The sequence below is a fragment of the Peromyscus maniculatus genome, chromosome 8 (assembly GCF_049852395.1).
Source record: "Peromyscus maniculatus bairdii isolate BWxNUB_F1_BW_parent chromosome 8, HU_Pman_BW_mat_3.1, whole genome shotgun sequence".
Lineage (NCBI taxonomy): Eukaryota > Metazoa > Chordata > Mammalia > Rodentia > Cricetidae > Peromyscus > Peromyscus maniculatus.
Genome location: NC_134859.1, coordinates 83420279 through 83436951, shown reverse-complemented (window position 1 = coordinate 83436951; position 16673 = coordinate 83420279). Strand labels below are relative to the sequence as shown.

The following is a 16673-nucleotide window of genomic DNA, read 5'->3' as shown; positions in this document are numbered from 1 at the left end:
GTCCCCTTTCCACTTACACGTCTCTTTTGTTTGGTGACCCACAGGGTTTAACCAGACTCTCTTGAGAAGGGATGAATATGGAAACAACCATTGCTGCAGGAAACATAAACAATTCACCAGTGACTGCATCACTAAAGACTCTGACTGTCCTTCCCACAGCGGCTGGCAACTGCCAATAGCTCCCTGAGAAGGGACCTGGCCAATAGTGTCCCCAAAGTGCCTCCTGCATCCATGGCTGAACGATGATGGGCCCAGCTTTGTACAGGACCCATGCAGGCAACCACAGCTACTGTGAGTCCATGAATGTAATGGCCATGCCCCACGCCTGTGGTGGTTTGAACAAGAATGGTCCCCATAGGCTTGCTCACATATTTGAGTGCTTGGTCACTGGGAGTGGTACTATTTGAGAGGGATTGCGAGGCCTTGTTGGAGGGCATGTGTCACTGGGAGTGTGCTTTGGGGTTTCCTAAGCTCAAGCCAGGCCCAGTATCTTTCTCTTCCTGCGGCATGTGGATCTGGACGTAGAGCTCTCAGTTACTTCTCTAGCACCAAGTCTACCTGATGCTGCCATGTCCCACCATGATGATAATGGACTAAACCTCTGAACTGTAAGCAAGCCCCAGTTAAACTTTTAAGAGTTGCCGTGGTCATGGTGCCTCTTCACGGCAATAGAACACTGACAAAGACAGTGCCCAAAGACGGGCTTTCATAGCCCTCCTCCCCATCTCCCAGCTCTCACAGTCTTTCCACTCCCTGTTCTTCAGTGTCCCCTAATTCTTGGAGGTGGTGCTATGGATGCCGTTGTGGGGTGGGCATTCACAAATCTCAGCCACAGGATTTGCTCATTTCAGAAAAATGGAAAAGTTAGAAGGAAATCATTGGACAGGACTGAAAACTGAACAACACAGAATTTCTTACCTTTCTAGGTGAATTTGTATTTTAAAAGAGGATGTTAAACACCAACGATTCTCTAAGTGGCAAAACTCCACACACAAAATAAATGAAAACCAAACATTTGAGGCCTTCTGGGAGCGACATCTGTGGGCAGGAGTGTCCATGATGACTCTGGCCACTGACTGGTTCCAGAATGGCTTGGAAAACAAGTATATTTCCCGTGACACTGTCTCAATCACCTGGCACCAAGCCCAGAATAAACAAATGGCCGATACATATTGTTAAGTAAATTAACCACTTCCACCCTGTAATCCTCACCCGCTTTTAGTTGATTCCATTTCTCTTTATGACCAACATAAAAATCAATCATGGTGACTGATGTTTTGAGAAGGAGGAAGTGAATGGTTTACTCAAACACCAGGGCTTGGAAAAGTGGTCGGACAAATACAAATGCCTTGCTAAATAGGCTTAGAGAGTGTGCTAATCCCCTTCTAATGAAGAATTCATCCTGTGTTAGCTCAAAGGGATAACAGCTCAGAAACGGAAGTTGCTCTGTCAGTGATACCTCATTTCATGAGGACCCTGGCAGTGAACTTCCTTTACTTAAAAAAAAAAAAAAAAATCCCCAGCTCATCAGGAAGTATTCAAAGGACAGCATCTCACATGGCCCAAAATTGATTTCACTTTTGTGTGTGTGTTTTGAAGCATAGCATAAAACACTTCCAGATACAGCCGCTTGTTTACACAGAGTGACCTGGGCCAAGCTGTACAGCTAAAGCTCCCTTTTCAATCCCTCCAGCTCCTTCGCCTCAGTACCAGCCCTTATCCCACCTGGGAACCAAAACCCTTCCGGCGTTTCCAGCTCTGCCTGCTTTTAAAACCGTGAAGGACTTGAATATCGGTAACATGTTATTAAATAAATATTCACGGTCACAGAGAGTCAGAAAATACAAATAAACAACAACAAAATGTTAAACTCCACCTGCCAGAAATTACTACCATGGACATTTTGATCTTTCTGTTATTGTTGTTTTCAGGGATTTTTCACTGTGAGATTTAATATTTTTTCAACCCACTTTTTTGCTTACAGGTTGTCAGTCTGTATCAGTAACTTTCCTATAGCACAGATGATTGAATTAGTGTGTTGTGAAAGTTGGCTCTTTTAACAAAATGGAGGAAGAAAACAAACCGGAATAAACAGAAATAGCACAGAGCTGAGGCAGAGACATGATGGGTGATGCAAACCTTTAATCCTGTCACTCAGGAGACAGAAGAAAGTGGGTATCTATGAATTGAAGACCAGCTGGTCTTCATAGCGAGACTCTGCCTCAAAAAGAAAGAGAGGAAGGAGGGAGGGAGGGAGGGAGGGAGGGAGGGAGGGAGGGAGGGAGGGAGGGAGGGAGGGAGGGATCACACAATACTTGAGCCATTTTGTGAAGGTTAATGGTCAGCCAGTGACAGAATGGATACAAATAGGAACATACATTTAGGGTGATAGTCAATAGGCCTTGTTGATAGACAACAGAGAAATTAGTAATGATCCCAGGGCTCTAAGAGCCCGGCCCCAGCATAACAGCCGAAGACTCATGGGCGAGTAGAATACCAACATCCAGGCCAGTCTGGAATCTTCCAGCAACAAGAACAGAAAACCTAACTGACAGGAGTTTAGACATGAATATAGGGTTTATATTTTCCCACAAAACATAAAGTCTAGAGGCTGATTCCAGAGCTGGTCCCGAACCCGGCTCTTCCCATCCTTCCAATGGAACACCAAGAGCAGTGTCTAAAGACTGCTGCTGCACATCAGTGCTGCTGTCCCCCAAGTGCAGGACGTCCCTGAGAGAGACTAGCAGGGGTCTTCACCCTACACTTCTGTGACCCAAACTATATTCCACAGAAACCCTGGAACAACCGAAGACTGGCATCGTGACTCATCCCTGGGCTAGAAGAATGGAGGGTGGCTGCCGGGTGGGAACCGGCAGGAGCTCTCACAGCTCTGGGAAGCCGGAGGTCTCATGAAAAACCCATTAGGAGCCATCCAATATGCTGCTGGGTGCCCCGAAGACGAAACTGCCGCTGAGCTACAGAACTGAGCGCCCGGGAAAGAAGCAGGCGGAGCAGCAAAATAAGCTCAAGCCGGAGCCTGAAGGAAGAGCACAGACAGACAGACAGACACAGCGAAAGACAGGGAGCTAGATCCACGCTGGGGCAGGCTTGTGAACTTCTGAGAGAGGGAAAGGAATCCAGGCCGTCCCATACTTGGAGAACCGAAGACGATAAACACCAGCAGCATCAACTGGAGTGACTGGACCATCAGGAGAGTAACTTTATTAGAGAAGAAGATGCATTAAAAGGTCATAAACAGCCCAGACTGGAGCAGAGAAGAGGAAAGCAGATGTGAACGGTCTAGACTTCAAGATGTCTGCCTGTTCAGGACAAGAGAAAAGACAGCAGCTAGGGAGGGAAGGCCCCTTAAGACGCACCGTGTTTTTAACCTGAGGAGGGGGTTGAGCACATTCACATACTGTTCAGAGAGCTGTGATGAGGAGGGGACCATCTAACTTTAGGTAAAACAGAGGGGTGGTAGCAGGAGCAGAGTCACCGTGACAGTCTGTCAATGCTTCCGTCCTCGGCAGGGTATGGGGCATGGTGGTGCACCCCTTTGATCTCAGCACGTGGGGACACAGAGGCAGTCATCTCTGTGAGTTCAAGGCCAGCCTGGTCTACATAGTGAGTTCCAGGTCAGCCAGAACTATACAGTCAGACCTTGTCTGAAAAACAAGCAAACAAACACACCAATTCTCAAATAGAATGAGGAAGGGTTCTGGATGCCAAAGATTGTCGACAGAGGTACAAAGTATTGCAAAGCCATCAGGCCAGACCTCAAAGGGAAAAAGCACTTCTGGAAACACACACACAGAGAGAGAGAGAGAGAGAGAGAGAGAGAGAGAGAGAGAGAGAGAGAGAGAGAGAGAGAGAGAGAGAGAAAAGAGGTCGGGGATCCAGTGGGTCTAGTTGCACCAGGAAGGACATGGGTTCTGGAAGACGCAGGGGAGAGTCCAGAAGGTAGCTGTTAGGAAACACAGGGTGGCAGGGATGAGGAAGTACAGGGAAGGGAGCCAGAGGTAGAGAGCTGGCGGCTCACAGAGAGGAAGGGGGTGACTGGTGTGTCCGTTCCCGTGGGACTCCACTACAGAGACGGGAATCTTGAAGGTTTTCGCCACAGATTCACTTAGATTGTTAGATCAGAGTCATTAAATGCAGATTCTGTTTCAGTAGGTCTGCTGGCCTGGAGCCTGGGACTCTGCATTGCCAGGCTTCTAGGAGCACCAAAGAGCTAAACATGAGCAAGGAATATCCCCTGCTTCATCTTTCTTATTTACACTCTTTCATCCCTTTCTAAACTCCCTATCCACCCATCCATTTTCTAACTTTAACATATTAAATATATATTAGTTAATATGTTAATTAATATTAGTATACGTATGTTTGTAAAGAGCACAGAGTGAGAGGTGGAGCAAGAAGGGACGCGAGAAGACATTAGAAGTTTCTTCTAAGCAACTGTTAGCTACACACACTTCCCACACTTGTCAGCCGGCTATCTTGTGTGATTAAGCGCATCTGTGGAACCTCTGGTGTTTCAAACAGGGCACCTAAGTATTCAGTAAGAGAATAAGAGGCTGGGAACAGCAATTAATTCTGGTTATACCATATGGCCGTACAGAACACTGGCTGGAACCCGAAAACTTAATTTCACAAGAGTCGCACTTATTCTGAATTTTAATCATTTTTTTTTTTTTGGATCAGCAAACATATGTCTGCCAACCTGCTTCATTTACACAAAATTCTGAAGCATAATCACACTGCACACTCCAACGTGATTGGTTTTTCCCAGGTGGACTTGCAAGCTCACTCCTACCGGGTTCTCACAGCAAAGTAGAAGCTGGTGCTGCCGGTTTAATCTCTTGTTAAATAAAACCTTCTGGCTTTTTTTTTTTTTTTCATTTTAAAAATATTTTTATTTTATTTCATGTGGACGGGTATTTTGCTTACATGTATGTCTATGTACTATTTACATACCAGCGTATGCACCATATGTATGCCTGGTGCCTGTAGGGGCCAGAAGAGGGCATCAGAACTCCTGGAACAGGAGTTACAGACAGTTGTGAGCTGCCCTGTGGTGCTGGGAATTGAACTCGGGTCCTCTGCAAAAGCAGCCAGGGCTCTTCTCCCTCCACTCCTCCCAGCATCCCCCGCCCCCCAGCTCCCCTCTCACCCAGATCAGCCGCCAGTGCTCTTGACCACTGAGCCATCTCTCCAGTTCCCCCAAAAGTTCTTCCGATGAACAACATCACTTCCACCCCTCCCGTTTCCCTCAGTGTCTCACTACCCTGTGAGTCCTGGATCCCGCAGCCCTGGGGCTGGCTCAGGAGCCCTCAGCCCTGAGCTCCCACAGAGGAACTCCTACCACCCATTTGCTGCATTTCGCTTCGCCAGAATAAAGACGTTATTGGTTTTCAACGCAGACTCCATTCCCTGTCCTCTTAGAACCAGGATACTTTCATCTCCTGTACATCTAATAACTTCACGATAAGGACAGAGAAAGAATCAGTTTTTGTTTTGTGAACTCTCGTCTCTGGCGCTTGAGAGACTGTCCTAATATCCCCCGAACATGTTTTAGTGATAACATTTACTGCACTTGGGGCCAAAATGATTTCCTGCCACTTTCAATTCTAGTTCAATAAAAGAATAAGGGCTTTGTTTCTGACCTCTGTCATTTGTAATACCATAAAATGATTTAAAAAATGTAAAATTGACTTCCATTTCCTACTGGACTACCAATCTCATATTAGCTTTCCTTTTATCAAATTTATGAGAAAAGTCAGAAATTGCCTTTCCTTTTAAAAAAAAATCAAAATTTCAAGATCTCCTGGGCAGAATGTTTGAATCGAATTTCCACTCTCAGTAATTGCTGGCCTAGAAGTTTTAAAGAAGTATAATAAAAGTTAGCTACTTCCTGTTACTTATGTCAGGAATAACAAACTAGAGGATTATCCCTGAGCTCAAGATTAACCAAAAACAATCAAGTTATTCCTAGAAAACCACTCTTAAAAACCTCAAATATGTGTTATTACATTTCAAATTAAGGAAGTCTGTGATTTTTCAAGACCACAGTGAATAAAGTCAATGGTTTCTAAATTGCTAAGTCAAACCAACTGGATATTTTTATACTACTGCGTTATAAAAACTTTCAAATATGCATAAAAGTTGAAATAAGCCCAATATCTAGCCACAACCTAGACTCAAGATTCATAGCTTGTTAGGCTTGCTTGTTACATACTGTCCATCCATCCGTATTGTACAGACATAAGCACCAGCAGTCTATTCCATCCACAAACACTTTGTATGACTATAATTAACTAGACTTCAGCAATTATCAATAATTCTTTTGAACCAATAATCTTTTGAAAGATGCCATTTCATTTTTAATGATTTAGCTGAATAAATTAACCAATTAGACATCCTGAATTCTACATCTTAATCTTTTATTAATTCCGCTACTTTGAGTAATGTCTTGGGCATCCGTTCTCTCATCAACAAAAAAACAAAAAGCACTTGGTAGATGTGATAAGTCCCAATTCACAAAATGGAAAAACGGGCCTTGTGGTTAGGGCAGGATTCACAAATGAGTCACTCGTTAATTAGAGAAATAGCTAATTGGAGGGCATGTGAGCACAAATGGGTTTTTTTGGTAAATTATCGAGAAAACCTTCACAAGGCTCACAAAGTCAAGAGGGAGCTTGAGTTGGAGAGTTTAATTATTAATCTTATACTGGCCACAGTGTGTTCTCAGCAAAGCTATTGAAGGCTGGGTTGACTAGGTCACTCCAAGTGCAGATTCTATGTAGCACATAGCACTACATCATATTGGAGTTTCTTTGCAAGCCCACGGTATCACCGGCTTGTAAATTCCCTATTAATCACCTGATTCCACCAATTGCACACAGGGGTAGCTGTTCCTTCATAGGCTGTTCTCTTAAGCTGATTTTTTTCCCCCTTCAGAAGTTTGGCCTTGGAAGGGGCACCCTTTGAAGCCCAGATAATCAAAGCCATTGCAAGACAGGGCTGAGTGTTTTGAAAGAAATATGAAGAAGCAACATCAGCCCTTGGGCAATAGGCTGAGATCTTCCCAAACCGGTCAGCGGTTGGTCTGTAAAACATCCCCATTGCCAAGGAGGTGGTGACAATCTTGTGTAAATCAAAAAACTGAAGCCCTGAGATAGCTCATTTCCATTTTAAATGCGTGGGGTTAAATATGGATATGAGCATGCAGAGGTTCCTGTGGGATTGATTTTTCCCGTCTTCTCTGAAGCCTTTGCTGAGCGTGATAAGGACCAGGGTTCATTATCAGCCCTGCTCGCGCTGCACTTCAGGAGACAAGATGAGGCTACACAGTGGGAGAGCAGCGCCTCAAAGAAGAAATGATTCTCGTAGTGCAATGATAAAACCCCATGTTAGGCTCAACTCATTTTCAACGGAATCATGAAACCAAATAAAATCCCAAGACATGAAGCTTCCTCAATCATTTTTCAAGCTGGAAAACACAAAACAAAATAAAAACAGAGTGACATCATAAAGGAAATCTAAGAGAGGCTTCAAGGTTTGGTTAGCAATGCTTGCTTTGTTTTTAAACGCACAATAAACATTTGTTTTTTCCAATAATAGTGCTTGCATTTTCATAGCGTTTGTTTTCATTTTAAAAAAAAAAAAATTCCGACAGGCAATCTAGAAAGGAAGCTCAGGTCATCGTTAGAACCTTCAAGAGATTCGGTCAAGGTTATAGAAACGGCGTTAGAACAAAGAGTCTGGCTCCTGTCAGCTGACCCTGAGCTCTCCGATGCTCCCCTCCCCTCCTCGGCTCCAGTTCCACTGAATCACAGAAAGTGGTTCCAGGGTGGGTCTATACCAGAAATAAGGGAAGCACGCAAATTACAGAAAACCACAACCAGGAAGGCTCCAAGCCACAAGGTTCCTGGAAACCCACAAACAGATGAGCATAGAGGCATCTTCCCCCACTGGCCTTTGATAAGCAGGAAAGCACAGCACAGCTCTGGGACAAAAGACTAGCTGGGGACCTAATGAGACTTAAATCAAGGGCAGAGCAAACGGTCGTGAAATGAAGACAGTGCTTTCATACAAATGATCTTTCCACACAATGTACGGATTAAGCATCTCCACTTACAGACAATAGGAAGGCTCCGTGCATTAAAAATTTGACGCCGAGGATTTTCCGAGACAAAGACAAATCCACACCGACTAGATAATAGGAATGTGCCTGAGTGATAATGAAGACTCAAATTCTAAGAGGAGGAAAGCAAATCTCAGGGACCTAACTCATTAGTTAAAAGGCAGCATGCAGCTTATTGAAGATATTCTAATGGCTTCGCTTACCTGACAGTACAAGCATCGCCTGGCCGCTGCCTGCGTCACACTGCAAAATCCTTCCCCTTCCTCCTGCTTTTCCTCCCGTCCTCTCCTTTTCCCTCTCCTCTGCCTCTCTCTCTCTTTGAGATGGGGTTTGATGATGTTGACCAGGTAGGCCTCAAACACCTGGGCCCAAGCTATCCTCCTAAGCGAAGCTGAGACTACAAGGCACACACGGCTGTCTGGCCTGGGAATCACTATGTAGCCCAGGCTGGCCTCGAACCGTGGCTATCTGCCTCTGCCTCCCTAGGACTGGACTTACAGGCATGCCCCACAGCAGCCAGCATTCCCCCCTCCCCCCGCCCCACCCTACCACCTCTATTCTTTATGCCCTCCCAGTGAACCCGTGTCTTCCGGCTGTCATGTCTTTTCCCCCCCTTTTTAGTCTTCTTTTTTGGTTTTTCGAGACAGGGTTTCTCTGTGTAGCCCTGGCTGTCCTGGAACTCACTCTGCAGACCAGGCTGGACTTGAACTCGGAAATCAGCCTGCCTCTCCCTCCCAAGTGTTGGGATTATACATGTGTGCCACCATCCCCGGCCCCTTTTTATTCCAGATAGAACACATTTTCTGTCTAAGGAGTTCAGCACTGGGGAAAACTAAAAGTATATTTCCTTGAACTTCGAACTAAAATCTTAAAGATACAAAATTAAAAGATTGTGAGTGCAGTTTTATTACTGGGTATTTATTCAGAGACACTAAGGACTCTGTCATTATTACCTGTAAAAGTATTGTCTAAGAAAACATTTTCTTTTTTTTTTTTTTTTTTGAGATTTATTTATTTATTATGTATACAGCATGTATGACTGCAGACCAGAAGAGGGCACCAGCTCTCATTACAGATGGTTGTGAGCCACTATGTGGTTGCTGGGAATTGAACTCAGGACCTCTGAAAGAGCAGCCAGTGCTCTTAACCTCTGAGCCATCTCTCCAGCCCGAAAACATTTTCTATCCTTTCAACTGAAAGTTTAAAAAGAAAGCCTTGGATCTGGGGATGTGGTAGTTCAGTCAGTAAGAGTGCTGGCCTAATATGCAGGAAACCCTGGGTTCAGTTCCCAGAACCGAATAAAACCAGGTACTGTGACTTACGCCTGTAATCCTAGCACTTGGGAGAGAGATGCAGAAGGATCACATGTTCAAGGTCCTCCTCAAGTACATAGCAATTTTAAGGCCGGCCTAGGCTACATGTGACCCTATCTCAACATCTTCCTCCTCCTTCCCCCACTCCCTTCTCCTCCTCCTCCATATCATCATCATCATCATCATCATCATCATCATCATCATCATCATCACCACCATTATCATCATCATCATATGGGCCTGCTCAGCAGCACACATACTAAAATTGGAATAAGATTAGCATGGTCCCTATGACCATGATGACATGTAAGTTCATGAAGGGTCCTAACCTTAAAGGAAAGAAAGAAAGAAAAGAATGAAAGAAAGAAAGAAAGAAAGAAGGGAGGGAGGGAGGGAAGGAGGGAGGGAGGGAGGGAGGGAGGGAGGGAGGGAGGGAGGGAGGGAGGGAAGGAAGGAAGGAAGGAAGGAAGGAAGGAAGGAAGGAAGGAAGGAAGAAGGAAGGAAGGAAAGGAGAGGAGGAGAGGAGGAGGCCAATACCTCTTTCCCACTTGTCCTCAAAGAAAGAAAGAAAGAAAACCTTTTTCTTAAAAAAGAAAGTCTGATTATTTGACATGGATTCCTGGGAGCCATATGGTAGAAGGAGAGAATCTACAGTGTCCTCTGACCTCCGCATGCACACCATGACACAACAGGGCACTTCCATGTACACACACACACACACACACACACACACACACACACACACAAATAAATAATGCAATAAAAAAAGAAATAAATTTCTTCATCTAAACTGTTTTACTCTTGTTACTTAGCATGAAAAAATATGAAGATATTATTACATCTCTGAATTACTCATATAAATATTTATTTTATGAGATGCCCAAAGGGAAAGGCTCCTACTCACTGATACCATCACAGTGGCCCCATGGAAAAGAAAAGAAATGGGGTGATATAATCTTGGAGCTGGTCCCAAATACCTCCCGCAAATGAAGGAATAAATAAAATAGACATTATTGTAAAGTTCAAGTGAGACCTATACTCATCAAGGTTGCTTTGAAAGGATGGAAACTTTCCATACAAGAACGTGTGTCCTCAGGTGATCCTTCTTCCAGTTAAACCAAGAAGCCAGCGGGAGGTGAGGATGCATCAGCCTCACCTATGGACTGTGAGAGCAATAACCTCTCCGTCCCCCAGAAGAAGAGTCCCCCCCAGATCTCAGCACCGCTGTGAAGTCTCCACACACGGTCACTCAATGGCAAACAGCTGGTACAGACACTTGACACATAACTGACCTATCAGCTGAGAGCAAGCCTGAAGTTGCTGTAGGTTTCTCCTTGTGTGTGTATCTGTGGTGTCGGTGACAGAACCCAGGGCCTCAGGAAAGCTAGGCCAGTATCTATCGCTAAGCTACAGTCCCAGACTACCTTCCACCTTCCTTCTTTCCTTTAAAATTTTCCTGGAATTACAGTTATTTATTTATGTGTGCGCTTTGTGTGAGTGTTCATCACGTGCCATGTAGAGGCCACAGGACAGTATTTGAGTCAGCCCTTTCCTTTAACTGTCTGGGATGGAGCCCAGCTAGTTAAGGCTGTGAGACCTGGGCCAAGCACTTTTCCTGACTGATCCATCGCACCAGGTCACTGCCCCATCCCTGAGCAGAAGGGAAGACTGGGAATGAAAAAGGAAGATGTTCTCTTTTGTTTGCAGCGGTGGGTGCGTTTGTTTTGGATTTTATTTGTTTATTTGTTTATTTAGAGAGTCTCACTCTACAGCTCAAGCTGTCCTCAAACTCATGACAATCCTGTGCCTTGGCCTCAGAGAGCTGGAATTACAGGAGCAGGACATCACATCCAGCTAACAAACAGACGCGTTGTTCAAGATGTGTTCAAGTCACTTCTATGATTTGTGAGCCTTTGAGAGCCATTTAAACTTAAACAGATCAAACAAACATCTTGTACCTGTGTTTTTCTTTACTGGCACTCAAACTCCAGGATAAATAGCAGAATTAGGAACTGCAAGAGATGGCTCAGTGCTTAAGAACACTGGCTGCTCTTCCAGAGGACCCAGGTTCAATTCCCAGCATCCACATGACAGCTCACAACCTTCTGTAACTCCAGTTCCAGGGGATCTGATGCCCTCTTCTGGCCTCGGCACCAAAGTGGTATACAGATACACACACACACACACACACACACACACACACACACACACACACACACACACACACGAGGGAGAGAGACAGACAGACAGACAGACACAGAGAGACAGAGAGACAGATATTAAGGGCACAGAGATACAAGCAAATCTTTAAACTTGTGAATACACAAATGTGCAAATAGCACATTAGACATTAGTTTTCTTGATTAAAACAAAACAAACCCCCCCTTCATTAGAGTATGTTTCGCTTGGGGAGTTTATAAGCCCAACAACCAACGTAAGTAAATTAAAACTGTGCACTTAATGGTAATTATGTCTACAGTATGCTACTTTAAATCCCTGCTTGGTCTCGAGAGTTTTACCAGACTAACTCATGTTTCTTTTCAAGATAACAAAGATATCAGAATCATAGACATTGTCAGGTTTAATCTGATTTTCAAACTAAATTCAAGCAAAAAACAAAATCTAAAATTACCAAAGAAAATCAGAATTCTTTTTATGAGATTTGGGGTTTTTTTTTCAGAATAGTGTATTCCTGTTTCATGCAGAGCAAAGGGCTAGCCACCCACAATGAAACCTGTTACAGATACGTTTTCTGTCTATATTTTAAATGTCCTGGGTTTTATGGATTTGGGGCCATAAACCTGTTACACAAAGTTATTTCTTTATTTTTTGTCCATTTAACCATCTTATAAATCCACTTGTCTCCTGGTGGAACTCCTTGGATATTATTAAGTTTCACAGAAGGAAACAATACACCGTGTTTGTTTCCATTGGCTCTGGCCTTCACTTCCAACAGTGAGCATTTGAGTGACGAGTCCCAAAAAGGGCCCTCAAGAGAGGATTAATCTGCATCCCAATGATAAAAATCTTCTGTCTCTTCATTCCTTCCTTCACTCAGAGTATTATTGCTGGCAGATGGCCTCCGCTTGATCAAACACGGAGCAAAAGCCCTACTGTTTCTCCAAATGCGTAGGTACGTCATCAAGTTTCTGAGCATAGATCATGGCTGTTTCATCCCAGGTGTCTCACATCTGGAGCTAATCCTGCAGTGACCACAACTATAAAGTGGGGAGGAGCCTTTGCCGGCTTCCCCCCACCCCAAGCTTGATGTAAAACGCTCACTAAGAGCCTGGCCACGGAATGTGGAAGCGGTTAGTCTTTAGGAGGAGAGGAGGCAGTTTGAAGGACGACAAGGAAAGGCATAGCTCAGGACATGAAAAACCACAACAGGGCTTCCCTTCCCCGGCATCATAGAAACTCCACTCACATTTGCCTCGTCATCCATGAAGAATGCTGTCCTTCCTCGACACACTTCCAAGCACACTAATGTAGCTGTGGACACAGAAATCTTATTCCGTGGTTGTTGGTAAGCGCTATGATATCGATACTGATGTACTGATGAGCTGGTCGGGGACACTGCTGATTCAACATAACTATCATTCTCTGTGGTCAGCCATCCTGGACCACAGACAGGTGGAAAACAGCACACCCCACCAGCAGCGATAGAGTTCGGCACTCTGGTTCAAGCAACTCCATAACCATGGCAAATACCACTGAATTCTAAACCAGCCGTTAAAAACCAGAGCCAAGGCCTGAGAGGTTACCAAGACTCACAGGAAGGGCCATTTTTCACTTTCCTTCACCCTTTTCATTCCCAATCCGTGAACTATTGAGGAGTTAAAAGAACCTAAGCTACAAAACAATAGAGTGGGAATACGTGTGAATACATACAAATTATAACACACATATGCACACACACCAATTTACCAAATCCCTAAAGCATTACAGCTTCACTGTGGCTAAAGATGAAATATTTGAAAATGACCTCCAATAATCCTTCTGTGGCTCTAGGATTTCTCATGTATAATTCCCATATTTGAAGCTTTTTGAAATTTCTCTTCACATCTTACTTTTGAGGGGGGTAGATACAACTGCTATGCCACGTCAGCAAATGTGGCTGGCTTTTTTACAAATTTACAAATCATCAGTATTTTGAAGGCAATTGGTATCAACACATACACGCATCCAATATCGGCCAGTCACGAGCGGGTCAACAGAATGGACATGACTGAAGAAGATTTGGGAGAACCAGGATTCCATGAGCAACCTTGTGATTGAAGACGTGGGAGGACAGCAATCTCCAACAGCGGGTGAGAGGAAAACTTCCTCTCTCCATTTTCCTGTGTGGTATCTAATCTCTGGGTTTTCATTTCCTCGGGGATCTGATAATTATGAAATTCTAAATAAAGTGTCATCTTTCTAGAAACAAATCCACGAGCAGAAAAGCCCCCATCAACTTACAGATGTTTCTCAAAGTGCCTGCTGATTATTTTCAAGTGTTGAACCCACAAACCATATGGAATGCTCTTTGGAAGCCTTCTTTATCCCATGAGGGGTGAGGGGTGTGTGTGTGTGTGTGTGTGTGTGTGTGTGTGTGTGTGTGTGTGTGTGTGTGTGTGTTTCAGAAGAAGATTAAGGAGAAATATGAGAGGGGCTGGAGAGATGGCTTATAGATTGAGAGCACTGGCTGTCGTTCCAGAAGACCCTGGAAGATGTTGGTTCCCAGCGTCCACATAACAGCTCACGACTGTCTGTAACTCCAGTGCCAGGGGACCCAGTGCCTTCTTCTGACTGCTGTGAGTACCAGGCAAGCAAGTGGTCTACAGACATGTATGCAAGCAAAATATGCACACACACACAAAATACTTTCTTTTAAAAAGAAGAAATACAAAATTGACGTAATATGAAACTGACAGTAGTGTGACCACAAATTGTCTTTTCACTGCCCACCTAATGTTGAAACTTCAATCTGGTCAATGCTGTGATATAAATATGAAAATATATGTATATTTGTCTATATAAGTCAACAAAATTATATTTACATTCCATATGACATATTTTACATCAACAGAACAGCTCTATTCCCTATTATATTCTGGGCGTCTCTCTCTTTGTAATAGAATTTAAAATTCCACTTTCATCCTTTGTATGATCCTTATGATAACACAAAGGCAAACTCATGAAAACAAAGAAAAATCTATGGATCGTCAACTAAGCCTCCATGTGCATAACCAAGCCTAAACTTATCTACTAATGAAGTAATGCTGTGCAAGAGTTTAATTTCAACACTTCACAGCCTACCAAAAATTAGATATTCCCACTTTTATGGGGAAAAAAAGGAAGAAGAAGAAGTACTCATCTTCAACATTCTGCTTGTTTCAATTATTCAGGGCAACTCAGGCTGATAATTACACAGTCCCCAGTTGCTGAGTAAAAGTGATGCTTAATTAGCCAGCAGGAAAGGTCGATTAAGATCCAGCAGGGCACCTCGTGAGGGTCTCTCACACTCCTGCAGAGAATAGATTCTGGCTGTGCCCTTCCAAAGGATGGAATTCCTCGAGTGTAAGAAGTTTCCACCGGTTTTGAAAGTAGAAGCTAAGAACAATCAGCTATGCAAAATCGATCCCAGCCCTAACCCTGCAGCTGTATTTTTAGAGTGCTCAGCTCCAAGGTTTGGAATCACACTGTCACTTGGGTGGCAAAGGACAGAGACGCACTCATCCTGCCAAAGCTTGGTCAGTCTCCACCTTCCAAGAGAAATCGGTCAGGAAATGGATTGTAAAGGAAATTTTGATTTCTTCTTCCCCTAAGGAAGCGCATGTTCCCAGCATCTATTAGCTGCCCACATTCTAAGATGTGCAAATGAGATTAGAGCTCCTTATTCTAAAAACTTAACGAGCACAATGTTCCTACCCAGTCTGGGAATAATACACGCCAGTGCGATCAAAGAATCAACTAACCAGGCCCGATTTTAACTTTTCTATTGCAGAAAGGGATGGGAAAGGAAAGTCAGCCCCGAAAACACGGAAATTCTCTTCTACTCCCTAACACTTTCTCATTAGTTGACTGACCCAAGCCTAAGTGTCCCGATCTCACCATTATGCTTCTGCCCTTGTCAGACACAAATGTGTTCTATAAAGGCTAACATAAAACACAAAGCCAAAATCAGCCTGATTATTTTAAGACAACTACCAAAACGTGCTTATATTGGTAGACTTCAATATACTCACCTACTTCCAAATCAATTTGTAAATTTCTGCCAAATCTGAAAACCTGTGGCAGGTGCACGTCACTGTTAACTTATACTGTGGTAAAGGAGATTTTTCCTGAAAAAGCATAATGAGGCTGGCTGATACAAACCTGGATTTGATTTGCTGGAAGCCCCGGAGAATGTGGTCTCTCTGGTCCTGAGCACCAGCACTGAGGTTCTCATTCCTCAAGCCCTCCGCCAGGAAGTCTTCAGCATCTAAAGGAAAAGAAAAAGTCATCAACAGAAGACGATGAGAAGAGAAGAGAAGAAAATCTGAAAGATTAGACAATGAATGTATAAACCTTTATGGCTACACAATATGAACATGAATGGGCTAAAAGTGTCATATACTTAATAACAGCCAGGATGCTAAATTCCTATTAGGTGCAGCTCACCATGGTAAAGAATAACTAAGATTTCATGCATCTCTACAAGTGACTAGTTCTAACAATCCAAGACCTTGCTGCAAATTTAGAAAGCTGCTGCAGACATTAACCACAAGAGCTAACTGTTTTTGAAACCATTTTTTAAAGCAGTGCTTACATACTTGATGGTGGCTGATGGCAGAGGGTGGATTGTCAATTTCATAAACATGTAAATATTACAAATAAGTCACAGAAGGTCACAGACCAATAAGAGTAGAGGAGAAGTCCCAGTGATTGCAGTTGAAATAAAAAATAGAGCTGAACGGCAAAATCAAGAACAAAAAGAGGGCAGGCATGCAGAGGAGAACCATTAATTAGCAGATGCATCATCAATGGATGTGACAATACAGCCAAGGGAAGGAGCCGCATGGAAAAGAAAAATGCATCCAAGAGAGGGATATTGCAATTAATGTGAATGTACATTATAAAATAGGAACATGATGGAAATGCATACTACGAAACAAATCTTGTTATAGTGAAGGAAGAAATTTGAAGGTACACAAATTTTCTAAGACAAAATACATCAATAGCAATTACAATTG

At 43.6% G+C, this 16673-nt stretch overlaps 1 protein-coding gene across 2 annotated transcripts in view; it reads right to left on the bottom strand.

The window, feature by feature from the left end:
• Window positions 1-16673, bottom strand: part of Skap1 (src kinase associated phosphoprotein 1) — a 299075-nt gene that overhangs the window by 255046 nt on the left and 27356 nt on the right. For both annotated transcript variants that reach the window (XM_016007706.3, XM_042282697.2), the window contains exon 2: window positions 15817-15922. In XM_016007706.3, coding sequence (XP_015863192.1) covers window positions 15817-15922 — 106 coding nt within the window. The remainder of the gene's footprint in view (window positions 1-15816; window positions 15923-16673) is intronic.